Here is a 23,316-nt window from a genome sequence, read left to right as displayed (position 1 = left end):
AACTAATATCTATTGAGTCGGTGATACCATCAAACGATCTCATCCTCTTTTGCCCCCTACTCCTCCTGCCTCAATGTTTCCTAGCATCAGGGTCTTTTCCAACGAGTCTGCTGTTCACATCAGGTACCCAATACAAAATAAAAAGTTAATAAATAAATAAATTGAGCCTAAAATTTTTACCTATGTATAATTTTGTCTTTTACCATATTGACTGCTTTGCAGAGGAACATAGCTTCTAACATAAATTAAAATAAAATTTGGCATACATTGATATATATATTTTTAAACCAATTTAACTTATTACCCTGAGTCCCCAAAGTGTGTGTTTTGTTTTGTTTTGACTTGAGACTACATTGCCAATGCATATTACCAATTACTATTCTAAGATAGGTTAAATATGGCCCAGAATTAACAGCCCATTTCTTTCAGTGCCCCAAACCATCTCTTGTTCAATTGCAAGGTACAGAAACATACAAGAACTAAAGTTTACTTGGTGGTTAGCAAATGATCAACCAAAATTGCCCAAATTTAAAGTCTCAATGCAGTGCAAAGAAATAGAGGAAAACAATAGAATGGGAAAGACTACTTCGAGAAAATTAGAGACACCAAGGGAACATTTCATGCAAAGATGGGCACAATAAAAGACAGAAATGGTATGGACCTAACAGAAGCAGAAGATATTAAAAAGAGGTGGCAAGAATACATGGAAGAACTATACAAAAAAGATCTTCATGACCCAGATAATCAAAATGGTGTGATAACTTACCTAGAATGTGAAGTGAGTGTGATCACTCATCCTGGAATGCAAAGTCAAGTGGGCCTTAGGAAGCATCACTATAAGCAAAGCTAGTGGAGGTGATGGAATTCCAGTGGAGCTATTTCAAATCCTAAAAGATGATGCTATGAAAGTGCTGCACTCAATATGCCAGCAAATTTGGAAAACTCAGCAGTGGCCACAGGACTGGAAAAGGTCAGTTTTCATTCCAATCCCTAAGAAAGGCAATGCCAAAGAATGCTCAAACTACTGCACAATTGCACTCATCTCACACGCTAGCAAAGTAATTCTCAAAATTCTCCAAGCCAGGCTTCAACAATACATGAACCATGAACTTCCAGATGTTCAAGCTGGATTTAGAAAAGGCAGTGGAACCAGAGATCAAATTGCCAACATGTTGGATCATCAAAAAAGCAAGAGAGTTCCAGAAAAGCATCTATTTCTGCTTTATTGACTATGCCAAAGCCTTTGACTGTGTGGATCACAATCAACTGTGGAAAATTCTTTAAGAGATGGGAATACCAGACCACCTGACCTGCCTCTTGAGAAACCTATATGCAGGTCAGGAAGCAACAATTAGAACTGGACATGGAACAACCGACTGGTTTCAAATAGTAAAAGGAGTATATCAAGGCTGTATATTGTCACCCTGCTTATTAAACTTACATGCAGAGTACATCATGAGAAATGCTGAACTCAATGAAGCACAAGCTGGAATCAAGACTACCGGGAGAAATATCAATAACCTCAGATATGCAGATGACACCACCCTTATGGCAGAAAGTGAAGAAGACCTAAAGAGCCTCTTGATGAAAGTGAAAGAGAGTAAAAAAGTTGGCTTAAAACTCAACATTCAGAAAATGAAGATCATGGCATCTGGTCCCATCACTTCATGGCAAATAGATGGGGAAACAGTGGCTGACTTTATTTTGGGGGGCTCCAAAATCACTGCAGATGGTGACTGCAGCCATGAAATTAAAAGAGGATTACTCCTTGGAAGGAAAGTTATGACCAACCTAGATAGCATATTCAAAAGCAGAGACATTACTTTGCCAACAAAGGTCCATCTAGTCAAGGCTATGGTTTTTCCAGTAGTCATGTATGGATGTGAGAGTTGGACTACAAAGAAAGCTGAGTGCTGAAGAATTGATGCTTTTGAACTGTGGTGTTGGAGAAGACTCTTGAGAGTCCCTTGGACTGCAAGGAGATCCAACCAGTCCATCCTAAAGGAGATCAGTCCTGAGTGTTCATTGGAAGGACTGATGCTGAAGCTGAAACTTCAATACTTTGGTCACCTGATGTGAAGAACTGACTCACTTGAAAAGACGCTGATGTTGGGAATGATTGAAGACGGGAGAAGGGGATAGCAAAGGATGAGATGGTTGGATGGCATCACTGACTCAATGGACATGAGTTTGAGTAAACTCCAGGAGTTGATGATGGACAGGGAGGCCTGGCATGCTGCAATCCATGGGGCGGCAAACAGTCAGACACATCTGAGCGACTGAACTGAACTGAAGCAAATGTTATTGGACAAATATGGAAATAAAATAATTTGCTGTTGTTAAAGACTCTTGAGAGTCCCTTGGACTGCAAGGAGATCCAACCAGTCCATTATGAAGGAGATCAGCCCTGGGATTTCTTTGGAAGGAATGATGCTAAAGCTGAAACTCCAGTACTTTGGCCACCTCATGCGAACAGTTGACTCATTGGAAAAGACTCTGATGCTGGGAGGGATTGAGGGCAGGAGGAGAAGGGGACGACAGAGGATGAGATGGCTGGATGGCATCACTGACTCGATGGACATGAGTCTGAGTGAACTCCGGGAGTTGGTGATGGACAGGGAGGCCTGGCGTGCTGCAATTCATGGGGTGGCAAAGAGTCGGACATGACTGAGCTGATCTGATCTGATTTATCGCACTATAAATTACCCTAAAACTTAGTGGGCTGAAACAACAATCGTCTTATCACATCTCATAAATTTCAGGTGAGGGCTTATCTTAATGATTTTTCAGTACCATGTTGCATTGGCTAGGATCATTCATCAAAATTTAGCTAGAGAATAGCCTCGTCTGAAAGTCCAGGATGGATGACTTCACCCAAATGTCTATTGCCTTGGCAGGGAGGTCTAGAAGGTAGTCTCAACCACACACATTACATGTGGCCTCTTTATCATGGTGATCTCGGGGGAGTCAGACTTCTTATGTGAAGGCTTTGGGGCTCCAAAAACCAAGTTTTCCAAGAAACAAAGCAGGAGCTATAAGTCCTATGAGTTGGTCCCTGAAAACCTAGAATGTAACTTCCACAGCATTCTAGTATTGAAACAAGCCTAGATTCAAAGACAGGGGAATTATACTCTACCTCTTACTGGGAAAAAGAGCAAAGAGTTTCCAGATACCTTTATTCTACTAATTTTTATGAAAGAGAATGCCATTAAATACAGTTTTTTTTAAATCCTATGTTTTCTGTTCGTGTAGAAAAACATATCATCAGCAGCATAAAGGAGATTTGCAATGAAGACTGGTAGTCATCCACAAGAGGTCAGGTTTCTAGAAACTTCCAGAAATACCACAATTTATAGCCAAACACATTCTTCTCATTCCATTACCATTATTCTTAAAGATCATTCAGCATCCAAGTTTGCTATACCCAGCATAGAGAAAAGCAAAGTCCATGCATCCAACATCTTGTTAATTTAACAAATATTTATTAAGGATCAGGGCTTCCCTGATAGCTCAGTTGGTAAGGAATTTGCCTGCAATGCAGGAGACCCTGGTTTGATTCCTGGGTTGGGAAGATCCACTGGAGAAGGGATCTTCTACCCACTCCATTATTCCTGGGCTTCCTTTGTGGCTCAGCTGGTAAAGAATCCACCTGCAATGTGGGAGACCTGGTTCGATCCCTGGGTTGGGAAGATCCCCTGGAGAAAGGAAAGGCTACCCACTCCAGTATTCTGGCCTGGAGAATTCCATGGACTGTATAGTCCATTGCGGGTGCCAGCCGGCAAAGTTGATCAGGTCCCGAGAACGTGCACAGCGCAGCTGAGAAAGAAAACTACAGGAAAGGAATACTACAACAAAGATGGGGTCGAGAGGTTCAGACACGTCTCCACAAAGGGAAGCGATCTGACCACGACTTTATTCAGCATCTTATATTTATACAGGAGAGCGTGAGAAAGACAAGACAGTTAACATTTTCTTTGTTGACCTATACATCTTAGAAACAGTCACAAGAAATCTTGAGAGCATGGAAATGGCACCCTGTTATTATTTCTTACACCAGATAACATTTCCCTGTGTGTGAGAAGTTTGTCCAGAACTCCAGGTGTCTGCAGTAAATAAGTGCCTAATCTCTGGGGTGGCGAGACAGAGAGCTATGTTTGCAAGCAAACACTCAAGGACTGAGGCAGCTCCCAGAGCTGTGTCCTTCAGACAAAGGACCCCATTCTCACAGGCAGCTCCCTGCAGTCCATGGGGTCACAAAGAGTCAGACACTACTGAGCGACTTTCACTTCACTATTAAGGGTCTACTCCCAATGGCTCAGCAGTAAAGAATCCACTTGCCAACGCAGGAGACATGGGTTAGATCCCTGGGTCGGTAACATCCCTGAAGAAGGAAATGGCAACCCACTCCAGTATTCTTGCCTAGAGAATCCCATGGTCAGAGGAGCCTGGCAGGCTACAGTCCCTGGGGTTGATAAGAGTTGGACAGGACTGAAGAGCACATATACATGCATGTACCAAGCACTATATGAGAAACTGAAGATATACTGGAGAGCGAGGGAAATATGGTCCATGACTTCATAGAGCTTGAGAGTCTGTCTGGGAAGGCAGACAGACAATAAGGAGGAAGTTTGGGAAGTTCCATGATCAGATGCCATGGGACGGCTTGGCTGGAGCATGTAGCATGGTGGAGGAGGAAAGCTAGCCCAGTCAAGGAAAAGGCAACTAGTCAGAGTAAGCTACCTGCTCAAACTGATAAAACCCTGAATTATAATGGCTCAAACACCGTAGCAGTTCATTTTTTCTCAGTGAACAATCTAGGGTAGTTCCAGAGTGTGTGAAGTAGGGATGGAGAAGGGTACCCTCTGTTCCTTCAGGAAGCAGCCTGGTTGAGGTTCTGCTATTTGCAGCTCAGGGCTGCCAAGGGTGCTGGGCATGGGTAATTTCAGCAGGCTGAGAAGGAAATAACCTAGAGACTCTCTCATGAGAGACTTTCATGGACCTGGCACTTTGCCTGTGTACCCACCTCCACCCATAAATCAACCACATGGCCCCCCTCATTGCAAGGGAGGCAGAAAGATGTAGACCTTGTGCCCAGGATAAAAAGAGGAAATGGGGTTCTGAAAGCAGCAGCAGGCTCAGCTTCAAAATGCTTTTGGAGGACAAATAGGTATAGGACAAGCTCAAAGATTTTATAAAGAATCTAAATGAGGGCAACCCAAACAGCTGAACTGCTTTTAGTTTAAATAATTTACTTTCAGATTATATAATGCATACTAAGAAGAAAATAAACCTTTTAAAATCCTATGCCTGGTTTAAAGGATATTTAAGAAAACATGGAGAAATATGATAGAGTGGGTAAGGGTGGTATTTTATCTTTAACAATTATTACTGATACAACTTCTTAGCTGAATTTTAATTGGAGAGGGAGAGAGGGAATTGAATACACATTGGCTATTTGATGAGGTCCTTAAAAATGCTAATTGCAATGGGAAAAAACAATTTGGCAAGGAAAAATTATCTTGGCATCTGATTCCATCTTGATTGTTTGCTAGAAGGGCCAGTACAATAAATTTGTCAGTCTGAATGATGAGAGAACAGCTTCAGAAGTTCAGCGCCTGCCACCCTCTGGGCATCTTTGACACTATGAATGATTTTACTTTCTTTCAAACTGTTGGTAGAAGTGGATTTTATTTTCTACTAGCATACTTTGAAATCTTCAAGCTTCTTTCCCCACCTCCCTGTCCCCCGCAACCTCAGATTACCTGTCATCTCCCTGCAAGGTTGGGTTTCTCTGAGGAATCTAGACAGCCAGTAGGAAATGGATACACAGGGACCTCAGAATTCAGGTAGGCTTGCTTTCTGAGGGTAAATCCATCTTCCTCTGCTAAAGTTCTCATATTAAAAATAATAAAAACATCAATGCTGTGATGGTTAATTTTATGTGTCCACTCGACTGGGTTAAGGGATGCCCAGATATCTGGTAAAACATTGTCCTGGGTGTGAGGATTTTCTGGAAATAGATTAGCATTTGAACCTGTAGACTGAGAAAGGAAGATCACCCTCCCTAGTGTGTGTGTGTGTGTGGCTGGGGGGGGGGGGGGGCGCATCATCCAGTCTCTTGAGGGCCTGAACAGAACATGAAGATAGAGGAAGGGGAATTTACTCTCACTGCCTGAGTTGGGACATCCATCTTCTTCTGCCCTTGGATAGCGATGCTCCTGGTTCTCCAACCTTCAGACTGAACTGTACCACTGACCTCCCCGGTTTTCCAGATCATAGATGGCACATCTTGGGACCTGCAGCCTCCATAAATCATGTGAGCCAATTTCTATAATAAACCTCCTTGTACAAAGATATAATCTATGTATCTGTATATAGCACCAAACAAAACCAATAGGCTATATCTCTGTATATCTATATAGATATACAGAAAAAATGGTCCCAGAAAATTTTATATATCTATACAGATCTATCTCTATATGATAGATATATTGTTATATAACCCTGACTAATACACACACCAAAACCAACCAAATGAGCAAATTTCAGTGTCACTTAGGTGGTTGATTAAGACTGGACGGTTTCATGATTTGGAGTTAGCACATCACTAAGTTTGGGTCCCATCTTTGCCTCCTGCTTGGTCTTACTTTGATACTCCTCCTCTAAGCCTCAGTTTTCTTATCTGGAAAGTGGTGACGATAACACTTAACTCATATGGTGACTGCGATTCATTTGGCACCCAGCAGATACTTCAAAATGGTAACTATCATTAGTTTTAGGGTCCTTGGAATTCCATTTCATTTTCAAACATCACTAACTGCCTGCTATGTGCCTAAATAAAGGCATTCGCTGACCTGGCTCACAACTATTAGAGGAATGATCTGTGAAAAAAACTTAAAAAGAACCCGGTGATTTTGACTTGGGAGGGAAGGTTATCAGGAAATGTGTTCTGGAAAGATTAGCCTTTGATCAAGACCTTGCAGCAAAGGATTCAGGGAAGTCCAGACATCTTTGAAATCTCTCTAGATTACATTTCTCATCACTTTCTCCTCACCAAAGGAGTCCTACCCACACAGGGCAATACCAAACATTCCCCCAGCTATGAAATAAGCCTCACATTCTAGAATCAGAAGTAGTTTGAAATGTAAATATTACTAAAGATATTCACATGGAAATGAGACCAAAAAAAAAAAGCATGTTAAAGCATAAATGTTGATATCCTTTTTGGATAGCAGTGTTTCATCAGGATTTTGAAAAATGCATGGAAGGTTTACAAATAGGAAACTACTATTTCACAACTTTGCTCCTTTTAGTTTAGTTAGAACAGCAGATATCAGCTTCTGATATCTATAATTGCTACTTTTTTTGACCGCTTACTTTGTGTCCAGCATGGTTCTTTATAAGCATTATTTCATCCATTCTTTGTACAACTCTATAAAGTATTATTATCCCTATTTTCCAGGTGGTAAAAAAAAATCCTCAAGAGGCAGCCTACAAGTCTTGCACAGTTGATACTAATAAACTCAAGTCTCAGTCCAAGCCTTAACTTTTGATTACTGCCTGACAGGTGAATTTTGGGAGGAAGTCAAACATTTAAACACAATCCTGAAAGTTCAGCTTTTCACCTTCAGGTAAATTAGTATTCACTTACTTACAACAAGTTGTTATTTCTTCTGTTCTGAAATAGAGATTCCTAAAACAACCTCTGCAACCCAATGATTTCTATTACTCTATTAAAATATATTATTTTTATGGAAATTTGCTTTGGCTGGATTTTCAAGGGAGGAGGAAATTGTAGAGACTTCCTTTTGTTTCTGCTAAAGCTTTTGTCATTTCTTCTAAAATTGCCACAAAACAGTCATTATAAGGATATGAAATCTGAGATAAAATTACATTTAAAATATTTTCTGATTCATAATATATACAAGAACCTTAAACATTTTTTCAGATCACAAGTTAGAGGGTGATTTCCTTTTTTATGTCTTGTCTGATAACTCTCCACCATTAGAGAGTCCAGAAAAAAATGCTTTTGATGGCTCTTGGGCATGTTTATATGACTCTTTATTAAATGCCATCTGCTTTTGCTTTATTAATGTTTTATTAAGGACCATCTGGCTGTTGCTACAGATTATATAGAGTCTCCAATGAGTCAGTTCTCACCTATTAATAAATTATTAAGTGTCATCATTAGCATAAGAGAGATGAAACCACCAGGTAGTGGAAAGCCTAGGAAAACAGGACACCCATGTCCCAAGGCTGCCCCCAGCTGGTGTTGGCAGCACGGTCCCTCTATCTTCTCCGGGCCCCACGTGTTTCACCTGGCAACTGAAGGTTGCACTTAGTCTCTGAAATGACTTCAAACTTTAAAATTCCGGGTCAGAAGCTCAAATGCAGTGCTGTAGGCCAAAAATCTCAGAAGCATGGGGGAGGGATTCTGCATTTGAAGACATGTAAACTTCCTGGCTATAACCTGGGGCCTAACAAAGAATTGTTAAGATTTAGGACAGGTGAGAGAGGGACCATCATATCCTGAGCCAGGTGAAGCAGTAGGTGAAGTTTGGGTCAGGAGTGGGGACCTGAAATAGGAAAAACAGGCTGAGAACAGACTGGGAAGGGCTTTCCTAACAATGAGAAATTGTCAATTACATCTTTTCTCCACATCACTTTCTTCCCTTCTTGGCCTCAACAATCTTTAGTCCTTGGGAGCCAGTCATTCCAATAGGTCTAGTCAAACAGATTGGTCTCTTCAGTGCTTTAAACATTACCCTTAAAGCAAGAGTTTCCCAAACGGTGCAGCATGCAGTGACAAGTGGAGCTAAAAATTGAAGCCTTCAGCCCTGGAGGTGTGAGTCACTTACTGGCTGGCTCTTGTATGAATACTTTTTTTTAAATTTTTTTTATTGAAGTATAGTTGATCCCTGGATTGGGAACATCCCCTGGTGCAGGAAATGGCAACCTGTCCCAGTATTCTTGCTGGAGAATTCCATGGATAGCTGAGCCTGGTGGGCTCTAGTCCAAGGGGTCACAAAGAGTCGGACATGACTGAGCAACTGAGCACACTCGCACAGTTGACTTACAGTGTTGTGTTAGTTTCTACTGTATGAAAAGTGAATCGGTTACACATGAATACTTATATTTTCTATGTGCGATACGATTGACAAAGATTGGGAGTGCTACTCTAAGCAAATTAATTTGCTTAGCTAATGTTATTTATCAGCAGTTCAAACATAAACAGCATTTATATTGTTTTTATATACTAATATATATAGTATATAATATATTATGTTTATGATATTAAATTATATATTATTGAATAATATATAATGATATAATCTAATGAATAATATATATAATATATTAAATTCATATTGCTATAGCCTGAATGTATCACCCCAACATTCACATGTTGACATCTAATCTCCAAGTGTGACAGTATATGGAGGTGGGGCCGCTGGAAGGTGATTAGGTACTGAGGACAGAGCCCTCGTAAATGGAGTTTGTGCCCTTTTAAAAGTGGTCCCAGAGAGCTCCCTTCCCCTTCTGCCACCTGAAGACACAGCAAAAAGAAGTCCACCATCTATGAATCAGGAATTGGGTTCTTACTGAATCCTCTAAGACGGGACTCTAACCCTTAATCCCTGACTTAGAAGAGGACTCAAACTTGCTATCTGAATTGAAACCAGTCACCTGGTGTCAGGACTTGTTGAAGCTCAGGTTCTTTTGTCTTGATGCATAAACAGTTCAATGTGGGGCTAAGTGATAGGCAAAGAGTGGATTTATGAGTGTAAGACACTTGTGAGAGATGTAAGCAAGCAGATAAGGAAGCAGAGCCCTGAGAACTGTTGCCAAAATCTTGGCTCCCACCAATGCCAAATAGAAATACAGAGACAGAATTTGGAGGAAATAGAAAAGAGTGCCTATGTGATTTTTGCTAGTCAAAAGGGAAACATAGCAGGCTAGCACCTCAGGAACTGTGTCCCCATCTCTCAGGAATAGAGAGAGGTTTTATATCCTCATGAAGGCATTGCATTGTTTTTCTCTTGTAGAGTTTCAAAACAACCACAGTTGGCATCAGGCAACTCAGCAACCAGGTGTGGTAACCCTAAAGTTATCAGCCCATAACCTTTTTTCTGAATTGCAGAATGCTACAAGAGAGTGTAGTGGGGAGAAGAATGCCAGGTGCAGAGTATAATCTTTGGAGTCAGAGAGTAATTAGTGTTTTTGAAGCTTTGTGAAGGACAAGTCTAGCTACAAATGTTTGTTTTAGCTTGGTGCAAAAGTAATAGCAGTTTTTGCATTCTTGAAATTTGCTGTTTGATATTGATATACGTTCTTAATAAATGTGGTTATGTTATACATCATTTTAATGTGTATTTCTTGCTCTATGGTTTTTTGCTAAAGGCTTATTACTTACTCTGGATATGATGTTAGACAGAAAGCAAATTCAAGCAATTTTCTTATTCAAGTTCAAAATGTGTGGTAAAGCAGTAGACAGTTCGCAGCATCAACAACACATTTGGCCCTGGAACTGCTAAGGAAGGTACAGTGCAGTGGTGGGTCAAGAAGTTTTGCAAAGGAGATGAGAGCCTTGAAGATGAGGAGCTTAGTGGCCAGCCACTGGAAGTTGACAGTGACCAACTGAGAGGGTCAAAGCTGATCCTCTTACAACTACACAAGAAGTTGCAGAAGAACTCATCATTGAACATTTTACAGTCATTTAGCATTTGAAGCTAATTGGAAAGGTGAAAAAGCTCAGTAAGTGGGTGCTTCATGAGCTGACTGAAAATCAAAAAAAACAATCATTTGATGTGCTGTCTTCTCTTATTCTATGCAGCAGTGAACCATTTCTCAGATTGTGACACGCAACAAAAAGTGGATTTTATACAACACTTGGCAGTGACCAACTCAGTGTTTGGACTGAGAAGAAGCTCCAAAGCACTTCCCAAAGCCAAATTTGCACCCCCCAAAAAGGTCATAGTCACTGTTTGGTGGTCTGCTGCCTGTCTGATCCACTACAACTTTCTGAATCCTGGCAAAACCAATACATCTGAGAAGTTGTTCAGTTGCTAAGTCATTTCCAACTCTTTGTGACCACATGGACTGCAGTATGCTAGGCTTCCCTGTCCTTCACTATCTTCCAGAGTTTACTCAGATTCATGACAACTGAGTCAATGATGCTATCTAACCATCTCATCCTCTACTACCCTCTTCTTTTGCCCTCAATCTTTCCCAGCATCAGAGTCTTTTCCACTGAATCAGCTCTTCGCATAAGGTGGCCAAACTATTGGGGTTTCAGCTTCAACATCAGTCCTTCCAATGAATATACAGGGTTGATTTCCATTAGGATTGACTGGCGTGATCTCCTTGCAGTCCAATGAACTCTCAGAATGTTCAATACCACAACTCAAAAGTATCAATTCTTCAGTGCTCAGTCTTCTTTATGGTCTGACTCTCCATATATGGACCATCATGTCCATACATCTGTACATGACTACTGGGAAAACCATAGCTTTGAATATACAGACCTTTGTCGGCAAAGTGATATTTTTGCTTTTGAATATGCTGTCTAGGTTTTTCATAGCTTTCCTTCCAAGGAGCAAACATCTTTTAATTTCATGGTTGCAGCCACCGTCCACAGTGATTTTGGAGCCCAGGAAAATAAAATCTGTCACTATTTCCACTTTTCCCCCATCTATTTGCTCATCCTTACATGAAATGTTCCCTGATCTCTTCAACTTTCTTGTTTTTCTCTGCTTCTTTGCATTATTCACTTAAGGCCTTCTTATCTTTCCTTGCTATTCTCTGGAACCCCATATTCAATTGGGTATATCTTTCCCTTTCTCCCTTACTTTTCACTTCTCTTCTTCCTCAGCTATTTGTGAAGCCACCTCAGAAAACTATTTTATCTTCTTGCATTTCTTTTTCTTGGGGATGATTCTGGTCACTGCCTCCTGTACAATGTTGCAAACCTCTGTCCATAGTTCTTCAGGCACTCTGTGTAGCAGATCTAATCCCTTGAATCTATTCATCACCTCCATTGTATAATCATAAGGGATTTGATTTAGATCATACCTGAATGGCCTAGTGGTTTTACCTACTTTCTTCATTTAAGCCTGAATTTTGCAATAAGGAGCTGATGATCTGAGACACAGTCAGTTCCAGACCTTGTTTTTGCTGACTGTATAGAGCTTCACCATCTTCGACTGCAAAGAATATGATCAGTCTGATTTCAGTATTGACCATTTGGTGATGTCCATGTGTGGAGTTGTCTCTGTGTTGTTAGAAAAGGTTGTTTGCTATGACCAGTGTGCTCACTTGACAAAACTCTGTTGGCCTTTGACCTGCTTCATTTTGTTCTCCAAGACCAAACTTGTCTGTTCATCTGAGAAGTATGCTCAGTAAATAGATGAGACGCACCAAAAACTGTATTGCTTGAAGCGGGTATTAGTCAACAGAAAGGGCCCAATTCTTCCCCATGACAGTGTCCAACCACATATTGCACAACCAATGCTTCATAAATTGAATGAACTGGACTGCGAAGTTTTTCCTTATCTGTCATATTCACCTGACCTCTTGTCAACTGACTACTGCTTCAAGCATTTCGACAACTTTTTGCAGGGAAAATGCTTCCACACCATCAGGATGCAGAAAATGCTTTCACTGAATCTTGAAGCATGAATTTTTATACTGTAGGAACAAGCAAACATTTCTTATTGGCAAAAATGTGTTGATTGTAATGGTTCCTATTTTGATTGCTAAAGATGCTTGAACCTAGTTATAATAATTTAAAATTCATGGTCTGAAACCCTAATTACATTTGCACCAACCTAATAGTAACAGCTTTAGGTTGGTGCAAATGTAATTAGGCATCACTGACTCGGTGGACATGAGTCTGAGTGAACTCCGGGAGCTGGTGATGGACAGGGAGGCCTGGCGTGTTGTGATTCATGGGGTCGCAAAGAGTCAGACACGACTGAGCGACTGAACTGAACTGAATAGTAACAGCTAAAGAATAACCAAGATTGTTTAATTCTTGCAGGTCTGTTTGGCTGGTATGTGCTGAAGGCTGTTCACTCATTCCTGTTTCATGGCAACAGAACAAAGAGGGCTACGTATTTATTATCAAAGCAGAAGTAGGGAGGGGAGAAGATCACTTTCTTTCTCACTCTTGGGTAGATGTCAAGGCTTACATCATTAGTCCCTCCTTTAACCCTTTATCGTCTAACCAGGACTGTCATGGCACTATTTAAATAATATGTATATTAACAAAAGGGTGGTGACATATAGTAAAATATCCATCTCAGGTTTCTGTATAATATCCCCTTTCATCTAGTTACTTTCCCCTTTCACAAATACTTTTGTATTGGCTACATGCACAAATGGTCCTCTTCAAGGACCATTAACTCCCTAACTTTATGTAACAAAATGTAGACCCCAGATCTGTTTCTTTATACTTGAACTACATATGTAGATTTTTGCTTGGTTACTGGACTTTTTTATTGAAATGACAATAAATAGGAAAATAAAGAAATATATGTGCATTTCCACTCTGGCACTTTAGGAGTTTGAAAGTCACTACTGCATCCTAACAAGTAAAAATTAAACAAACTGAAATAATCAGTAACTCTTCTTAGAATTGTTAGAGGGGTGAGGCCATAGGGCGAAATGCTGCTGTCTTGGAGAAAAAGACCTGAAGATACAAAGAATCACAATTTACTAGAGCAGAAACCTCTGCAGGAACCAGTGCTGAGGTAGGAAAATCTGACCTGTAATTGAACAATTGCTGGAGGCTCAGAGTGGAAAAGCCTGAAAGCGAGAAACTTTCCACACCTGCAAGCTTTACTGCCAGGCCCTGCCAGGTTCTCACCGTGAGTACCAGAGGGAAATCTCATGCCTCCAGCATGGGGAGGAAAAAAGGAATCATTCTGAAATGTATCTGCTTCTTCACAAAGAGGTCTGTCTTTTGAGAGAAACTATTTTACCAGAACCTAACTTAGTGAGATTTTATCAAGACACTAACTGACCTGGGAGGAGGGACATCCCAACTTCAGCCCACTCTAGCCAGCCTGTCCTACCCAAGAGAGGAGAAAAAAACTAAGAGGCTCACTAGAGGTCTGAGAGCTAATCACAGGCCCCCAACGCCAAAGAAATAAAAGCAAAAATAAGCAAATGGGACCCAATTAAACTTACAAGCTTTTGCACAACAAAGGAAACCATAAACAAAACGAAAGGACAATCTACAGAATGGGAGAAAATATTTGCAAATGATGTGACCTACAAAGGTTTAATTTCCAAAATATACAAATAGTTCATACAGCTCAATCAAACAATCCAATCAAAAAATGGACAGAAGGCCTAAATAGACATTTCTCCAAAGAAGACATACAGATTGCCATAAGACACATGAAAAGATATTCCACATTAATTGAAAATGCAAATCAAAACTATTACAGTGAGGTACCATCTCACACCAGTCAGAATGGTCATCATCAAAAAGTCTACAAATAATAAATGTCAGACAGGGTGTGGAGGAAAGGGACCCTCCTACACAGTTGGTGGGAGTGTAAACTGGTGCAGCCACTGTGGAGGACAGTACAGAGATTCCTTAAAACTAAACACAGAGCAGCCATAAGATCCAGCAATCCTACTCCAGGGCATATATTTGCAGAAAACTCTAATTTGAAAAGATATATATACCCCAATGTTCATAACAGCATTATTTACAATCGCCAAGACATGGAAACAACCTAAATGTCCATTGACAGACAGAAGGATAAAGAAGATGTGGTGCATATATTCAATGGAATACTACTCAGCCAGAAAAAAGAATGAAATAATGCCATTCGCAGCAACATGGATGGACTTAAAGATTATCATACTGCCAGGAGCTCGCATATTGCACATTGAGGGCATATTGCACATTGAGTTCATATTGCATATTGAGTGCAGCACTTTCCACAGCATCATCTTTCAGGATCTGGAATAGCTCAACTGGAATTCTATCACTGCCGGTAGCCAGCGTGAGGAGCTCCGCCATGACAAAGGTCATGAGGAAGGAGGCTCGGCACACGCAAAGGCGGGATCGAGCCTTAGGAGTCCCCCTGGAAATTCTCAAGCATTTACACCCAAAACCAGAGTCTGCCTACTTTCTGCTTTGTGCTTTCACCTACACCTCTGACTTTACGGGGGGCTGTCCCCCACTACCTCTCTGAAAAAGAGTTAGCTTACAGCTCCAGTTAATAATTCCTGGGTGTGACAGTGTTTCAGCCTACAAACTCCTTTGGAAATCCTCTAGCCTGCCTGAATAGGTTTTTCTGGCCACATGTGATTGTTCAGAGCCTCCCAACTGTGAGAGGTAGGAGATGTTCTAAACTGTCTAAACACAGATTCTTTTGAGTAGTTAAAAGATTGATTAGAAATTGTATTGGTGAAGGGATTTTCACTTGTTGGGCCAATGTTTGCTGCTAAGTTTCCATATCCCTTACCTGCTGTGTCCCTGGCAGTGTATTGATTAATATAATCGGTGTAAGTAGTAGCTTTAATGTTTGTAACCTGGGACCCTTGAGTTAATTCTTTTTCTTGTTATAACCCACCACACCTTTGCTCTGTAGGAATGCAACTTTATCTAATGCTTTTGGAGGGTGGCTCCTGACCAATCACCTTTAGAGAAAAATAAGTTTTCTGAAGAAAGGGTCTTAAAATGTTAACAGGCCTCCGGGCCAGAAGATGATGCAAATCACCTAAGCTTTGCATATGATAAGTTTGCAGGAAGAAAGCCTGGCTTGCTGCCTGACTCTACCCCTTCCCCCATTATCCTCTATGCATAACTTAAGGTATAAAAACTACTTTGGAAAATAAAGTGCGGACCTTGTTCACCGAAACTTGGTCTCACCATGTCGTTCTTTCTCTTACCTTCTGGCTGAATTATTCAGCCTCTTTTCTCCACTGAATTTCCTCACTGAGCTATCCTCATTCTATTACTCTTTATATCCTTAATTAACATTTAATTAAGCAATTGTTTCCTGATTTTCGCCTACGCCGTCTCTCCTTCGAACACCCTGGATCAGCCAGGGCTGGTCCCCGGCATCATACTTACTGAGGTAAGTCAGACAAAAATGAATAGGACAATATATTACTGATTTGTGGAATTTAAAAAAATTCATACAAATGAACTTATTTATAAAACAGAAACAAACTTATAGTTGTCAAAGGGGAAATAGAGGGGAGGAATAAGTTAGGAATTTGGGATTAACAGCTACACACTAGTATATAAAAAATTAACAAGTATATAAAAAAATAACTAGGGCCTACTGTATAGCACAGGGAACTATATTAAATATCTTGTAATCTCCTATAATAGAAAAGAATCACTTTGCTGTACATCTAAAACTAACCCAACACTGTAAATAAACTCTACTTCAACTAAAAAAACTTTAAGAGTGAGATCTAACCTAGGATCACAGAACACTTGCCCTCCTTGACATCTTCACCACATCCCTGAAGGCCTATTTACTCCAGTTCCTTTACCTAAGACATACATCATGCCCAGCTTTCAACAAAAAATTACATAGCATACTGAAAACCAAAAACAACTGGAGAAGACAGAGTAAGCATCAGATCTAGACTCAAATATGGCAGAAACAGTGGCGTAATCAGACCAGGAATTTAAAACTACTCTATTTTATATGCTAAGGGTTCTAATGGTTAAAAGTAAACAATATATAAGAACATAGATAACTGTGATATAAGAAAGAAAAAATTTTTGGTCTTTGTCCCTGGCTCCTGGCACAGAACTCCTAAAACTCTTGGAATCTCCTGAGTGATGATGTTGTCTTTGTTGTGTTGATAAAATGACTCTTGGCTGAGTGATGTCTAGATGGTTTCAGGACAGAGGTTGAGCACTGGAAATACCAAATCATGTGACCAGAGGGTTGGAAATTTCAGTCACATCCCTGACCTCTGGCAAGGTAAAGGGACTAGATATTATTTTCAATCACCAGTCACCAACAGTTTAAATGATCATGCTTCTGTAATAGAACTGCCATAAAACCCCAGTAAACAACAGAGTTTGTAGAACCTCCAAGTTGGTGAACACACTGAGATGCTAGGAAAGTGGTGTACACAGAGAGAGCATGAAAGCTTCACGGCCCTCGCCCCATACCTTGCCCTAGACATCTCTTCCATTTGGCTGTATCTGAGTTGTGTCTTTATAACAAACTGGTAATAGTAAGCAAAATGTTTTTCTGATTTCTATGAATTATTCTAGAAAATTATCAGACCTGTAGGAGGAAGTTGTAGGACTCTCCAAATTTGTAGTCAAGTCAAACAAAACTGCAGGTAACCTGGAGCCTTGATACCTGGGTTGGTGTCTGCAGTGGAAACAGCCTTGTAGAACTGAGCCCTTAGCCTGTGGCTGAATATAGAAGTTGAGACAGAAAGGAGGTCTGAAACCTGCACCTCAGGACTATCCTGGGGTCTCTCGGCTGAATAACCAGCCCCTGGGTGTCTGCCGTGAAACAGGTCATCCTCCACCCCACACACACACACGTATGTGGCATACATACATGCTAGGTTTCTCAGTCACGTCCGACTCTTTGTGACCCTATGGACCGTAGCCTGCCAGGCTCCTCTGTCCATGGGATTTTCCAGGCAAGAATACTGCAGTAGGTTGCCATGCCCTCCTCCAGGGGATCTTCCTGACCCAAGGATGGAACCCATATCTCTTATGTCTCTAAATCCAGGACTTGGTGTCAGAGTTGAATTGAATTATTGGGCACCCTGTTAAAATCAGATAACTGGAGAATTGGTTTTCATCAGAAAACACTCCTGAAAGAACCTGAGTAGTGTAAGCAGAGAGATGGAAATTCTAAGAAAGAATGAGAAAGAAATACTAGAGATTGAAAATATTATAAGAAAAATGAAGAATGCCTTCGGTGGACTAGTTGGACTGGACATGACTGAAGTAAGCATCTCTGAGCTTGAGGAAATGTTAATAGAAACATCCAAGGCCAAAAAACAAAGAGCAAAATGACTGAAAAGGATAGAACTAAATGTCTAAGAACTGTGGGACAAAAGATAATGTCCATTCAATGAGAATACCAAAAGGAAAAGACAGAGAGAAAAGGCCAGAAGAAATACTTGAAGCAGTAACAACTGAAAATTTCCGCAAAATTAAAGGGAAAAAAAGGGTAGGGTGAAGTTCAGAATTTTCCATAGAGTGACTAGGACAGAATCACCCTACCCTCTGCCCAGGACAACTCCTTAGCCCCCTTTTCCCCCTTAGCATTTACCACTATCTAATGAGCATTATATTTTCATCTTTCAAGATTTCTTCCTTTCTCTTGGACTTCCTGCAGTTTGGATATGACATGTCTAGGTATAATTTCTTTGGTATTTGTCCAGCTTTGTGTCCTCTGAGCTCCCTGGATCTGTGGTTAGATCATGGCATTCAGTCCCATCACTTCATGGCAAATAAAGGGGAAAAAGTGGAAACAGTGACAGATTTTATTTTCTTGGATTCCAAAATCACTGCAGATGGTGACTACAGCCACAGAATTAAAAGATGCTTGCTCCTTGGAAGGAAAGCTATGACAAACCTAGACAGCATATTTTAAGGCAGAGATATATATCACTTTGACAAAGTACAGTCAAAGCTTTGGTTTTTCCAGTAGTCATGTATGGATGTGAGAGTTGGACCATAAAGAAGGCTGAGTGCCAAACAACTGATGCTTTTAAACTATGGTGCTAGAGAGGACTCTTGAGAGTCCCTTTGTGAGCAAGGGGATCAAACCAATCAATCCTAAAGGAAATCAACCCTGAATATTCACTGGAAGGACTGAAGCTGAAGCTGAAGCTCCAACAGTTTGGCCACCTGATGTGAAGAGCTGATTCATTGGAAAAGACCCTGATTCTAGGAAAGATTGAGGGCAAGAAGAGAAGGGGGTGCCAAAGGATGAGATGGTTAGATGGCATGACTGACTCAATGTACATGAGTTTGAGCAGACTCAAGCCTGGCGTGCTACAGTTCATGGGGCTGCAAAAAGCTGGACCTGACTTAGTGACTGAACAGCAATTAGAATTCATGGTGGACACATTAATAATGCCTTTCTTTATCTGGAGTGTGTAACAGGCCCCTTGGCGCAGTAGGAAAGGTTTAACTAGGATGACGTTCTTTTCTGACCCCCACTGGCTGTGTGAGCACAGGCAGGTTATCCATCTGGGCCTCTGTTTCATCTCTACAGCTGAGCTTCTTCCTAAAGGACTTAGATCTACAAGGACCACCCTATCCCCAGCTGCTCCTGTGGCGGCCTCTGGCTCATCTTCAGGTCTCAGCTTCAAGTTCACTTTCTCCTGGCAGCATTCCCCAACCCACAGATTTAATAAGGTCTACCTTAGTCTACTATCTTCCTTCATAATAATTTTCTCAATTCTAATTAATTAGTCGGTTGTCTAACTATCTAATGTCTGTTTTTCCTGCTGGGGTGCAAGCTCTGTAAGAAGGAAAGTTGTGGCTGTCTTTGTTGCTGCCTCCTGAGCACTTTTCACAATGTCTAGCACAGAGTAGGCACTCCAGAAGTATCTTTCAGATGCACAGATGAATAAATGAACAGTCAAGTGGTTATGAATTAGAGATTAAGTAATTGGCACAGTGCCTGGCATATATTTGGTGCCTAGTAAATGATAGCTGTTGAGTTCATGGACATACTTTTCATCAGATGCTAGTAGTTTCCATGACTAACTTGGTTTTATGTCTTTGCAAAGGTTATTGGGATTTTATGAATGAGTTTCATATAGTTCAGTAATTTTTCAGAAATCCAATTACTAGAACTTAGAGAAAAGATTGTGTATCTGTATGATGATGATTATGATTCCCTGGAGAAGGGAATGGCAACCCACTCCAGTATTCTTGCCCAGAGAATCCCATGGACAGAAGAGATTGGCGGGCTACAGTCCATGCATTTATACATATTCAGTCACTTTAGTCATGTCTGACTCTTGGCAACCCCATAGACTGTAGCCCACCAGGATCCTTGGGCTTCCCTGGCAGCTCAAACAGTAAAGAATCCACCTTCAGTATGAGAGATCTGGGTTTGATCCCTGGATTGGGAAGATCCCCTGGAGGAAGGCATGGCAACCCACTCCAGTAGTCTTGCCTGGAGAATCCCCATGGACAGAGGAGCCTGATGGGCTGCAGTCTATAGGGTGGCAAAGAGTCAGACATGACTGAGCAACTAAGCACAGCACAGGCTCCTCAGTCCATGGGATTCTTCTGGCAAGAATACTAGAATTGGTTAACATGCCCTTTTTGAGGGGATCTTCCCAACCCAGGGATTGACCCCGCTTCTCCAGCATCTCCTGCATTGTAGGTGGATTCTTTACCCCTGAGCTACTACGAAGCCTGGACTATGGTCCATGGGGTCACAAACAATTCAACAGAACTTAGCATGCACATACATTTGTTCTTTGGGTTTTTTTTCTTGGCCAGGTGCCTCTCCTTCTATGTGCTAATGTCTCTTTTACCTATAAAAGAGGCCATTTGATGAGACTTGACCTTCAAAGATGAAGAATCTAATTGCTTGGAACTTGGGTTATTTCAAACAATGAAACACTCAATAGCTTTTAAGGACCTGTTGGGATGCAGAGAGGCAGAGCTAACAGGTGCTGGTTAGGTTATGGGATTGCATTTTCAAGGAACACCATGCTCTTGACCTGAACTGCCTTCCTGATCTGAGAGGCTGTAGGCACAGATGGTGTGCAAGTCTGCACTCAGCAACAGCGTATGCTTTTCTTTCACCCACCTTCATTCCTGAAGAATCTGTCCTTGGTCTCCTGGAAACTCATCAGCGATAATTTTTTTTTCTTTTTTTTTCTCTTTTTTTACAGAGAACAAGAAATCTTTATTATTTTGAATGCTGGTGCATAACCAAAAACAAGCTTAATTAGAGGAGGAGACAGGGAAACTTCAGATACTGAGGTGGATTTCTGGGCAGATTTAAAACTTTTAAGGGCTGTTCATAGTGTCTTTTTTTTAGATGTAGGGCTTTCCTTAACAATGTTCATTTAACAGTTCTTACATTATGAAGTTCAACCAGAGTCTTTTGCCTGTAAAGTTAAATGAAAAAAGAGAGCAAGTGAAACAGAAAATTCTCTAGTATATACTGATATTTGAAAGAGTTTGTGTTCTTTGTAATTTCATGTACATTTTACAATCTAAATTTGAAACTTTATTAAGGACGTCTTAAGTTTTGACTTTTAAAAATGTTCAAGGCAATGAATTTTCTTGAATTAAAGATTACAGTAGCTTTAAAAATGATCAAGATATATGTACAAACAAAATCTCAGTTGTTCTTGGAAACACGTTTTAAGATATAGCACACAAGACACATACTTCTTTTGGGGGTAGATTATCCTTTGAGATACTGAAGAATACTCGGTAGATTTATTTTACACTAAAAATTTAGCCTTTGATAACCACAGCTCGGATAGATTACAAACTTGAATCTTTAAAGTTTTCTCAATATGCTTTCAGTCCAAATAACTCAAAGACATCTTATGTCCTAAGGTGGATACATCAGTTACTTTTTCTCATATAATTATCATCAGTGGGCTCTTGTACTGGCAGTCTATCTTGGTCATAACTTATCCTTGAAAAGCCATTCCTTACAGTGAAACATGAAAGATTATCTTCCTCGATGCAAGGAAATTACTCTGAGTAAACAACAAAGTCAAAGCCGTGTCTCTGGACATTCTTGAAAACAGGTTTCAACAGTACTAAGATACTCTTCTTTAACAGTTTTCTTCCTTTTTCATAACTGTGCAGTCACTACCTTATTCTACTCTGCAGAAAAAAAAAATTTTTTTTTGGAAGATTAAGTTTTTCATTGGCACAGAACTATTGGGAATGAACCCAAAAGACAGTGGAATGCTGAGTCTCTCCTCAAGCAGCTTCCTCCTCTCTTAACAGCATTTAACTACTCTCTGTCAATGATCTCATCACAGCCGAGTTCTTCCGTCAGACGATTGACAATCATAAGTGAAAAAAGCTCTTCGATAAAAGCCAATTGATCAAACGGGGTCTTCTCATAATGCATCTGAAACCCGCCATCCAGAGCTGCTTCTCTGGCTCTGGAGGTTCTCAGAAACATCTTGTTGGCTTCTTCAAGGGCCGCTGATACTCTGTAGCCCGCACCACTGAGCGGCTCCTCTTCCGGATAGTCATAGTCGTCCTCCCAGTCATCGAATTCCTCGCCCTCGTCCTCGTTCTCGAAATCAGGGCCCACGACCTGGCCTGGCTGCTCCCCAGGGCTGGGCCGGCTAGCGAGGCCTCGGGGCCCCTGTGGCTCCGCCATTGGCTGGGCCGCCTCCTCCTCCATTGGGCCTTCCTCCTCCAGTTGTGGCGGGGCCCCGGCGCGGGAGGGGTTCGGGGATAGCTCCCGGCTCCCGCCGCCTACCTCCATATGCGGAAGGTCACTCTCACCAGGAATCACATCCATTTGCAGATCGGTGTTCTCCTCATAGAGCTCGGACAGCTCGTTCATTTCAGACATAGTGCAAGCAGCTCAACCTCCCCACAAGTCATTCGTTTTCCCTAAATTATTTTTTTAATTCTACAGGTATACCTGGAAGATACTGTACGTTTAGTTTCAGATCACTTAATAAAGTAAATATTGCAATAAAGCTAGTGACACAAGCTTTTTTGTTTCCCAACTTGCATAAAAGTTGTATTTATACTACACTGTAGTATATTGTTCAATAGCACATCTAAAAAATGTACATAAGTTAATTTAAAAGTTGCTAACCATCATCTAACCTTTAAGGAGTCCTAATCTTTTTTTGGTGGTGGAGGGTCCTGGCTTAATGGCTGCTGACTGACCAGGATAGTGGTTGCTAAAGGCTGGGGCAATTATAACAATTTCTTAAAATAAGATAACAATTATGTTAGCTGAATTTATTCTTCCTTTCATGAACAGTTTCTCTGTAGTATGCAGTGCTGCCTGATGGCATTTTACCTACAGTAGAACTTTTTTGCAAAATTGGAGTCAGTCCTTTGCAAACTCTGCCACTGTTTTATAAGCTACGTGTATGCACTATTCTAAATCCTTTGTTGTTATTTCAACAACAGTCACAGTATTTTCACAGGCATAGGTTCCTTAATGAACCACCATTGTTTTGTTTTTTCTGCTCATGCGTAAGAGCTTCTCATCCGTTTAAGCTGTATCACAAGATTTCAGCAATTCATCCTCATCTCCAGGTTCCAGTTATGATTCTATTCAATAGTTCTCATGCTATTTCCATCATATCTGCAGTTACTTCTTC

The 23,316-nt window shown here is 40.8% G+C and overlaps 1 protein-coding gene and 1 pseudogene across 1 annotated transcript; one reads left to right on the top strand and one right to left on the bottom strand.

Annotated features, from left to right (window-relative positions):
• Nucleotides 1-5,333: 5,333 nt before the first annotated feature.
• Nucleotides 5,334-12,759, top strand: LOC133246892 (histone-lysine N-methyltransferase SETMAR-like; annotated as a pseudogene).
• Nucleotides 12,760-21,023: 8,264 nt separating this feature from the next.
• LOC133246246 (EP300-interacting inhibitor of differentiation 1-like) lies at nt 21,024-22,562 on the bottom strand. Its single transcript, XM_061414327.1, has one exon. The coding sequence runs from the start codon at nt 22,545-22,547 to the stop codon at nt 21,972-21,974; it is 576 nt and encodes a 191-aa protein (XP_061270311.1). The 5' UTR covers nt 22,548-22,562; the 3' UTR covers nt 21,024-21,971.
• Between the last annotated feature and the right edge of the window lie 754 nt (nt 22,563-23,316).

The sequence above is a fragment of the Bos javanicus genome, chromosome 4 (genome assembly GCF_032452875.1).
Source record: "Bos javanicus breed banteng chromosome 4, ARS-OSU_banteng_1.0, whole genome shotgun sequence".
Lineage (NCBI taxonomy): Eukaryota > Metazoa > Chordata > Mammalia > Artiodactyla > Bovidae > Bos > Bos javanicus.
This window is presented reverse-complemented; position numbering and strand designations above follow the sequence as displayed.

Coding starts and splice junctions, on each gene's coding strand:
- LOC133246246 (XM_061414327.1), bottom strand. CDS start 22,547: ATGTCTGAAATGAACGAGCTGTCCGAGCTCTATGAGGAGAACACCGAT.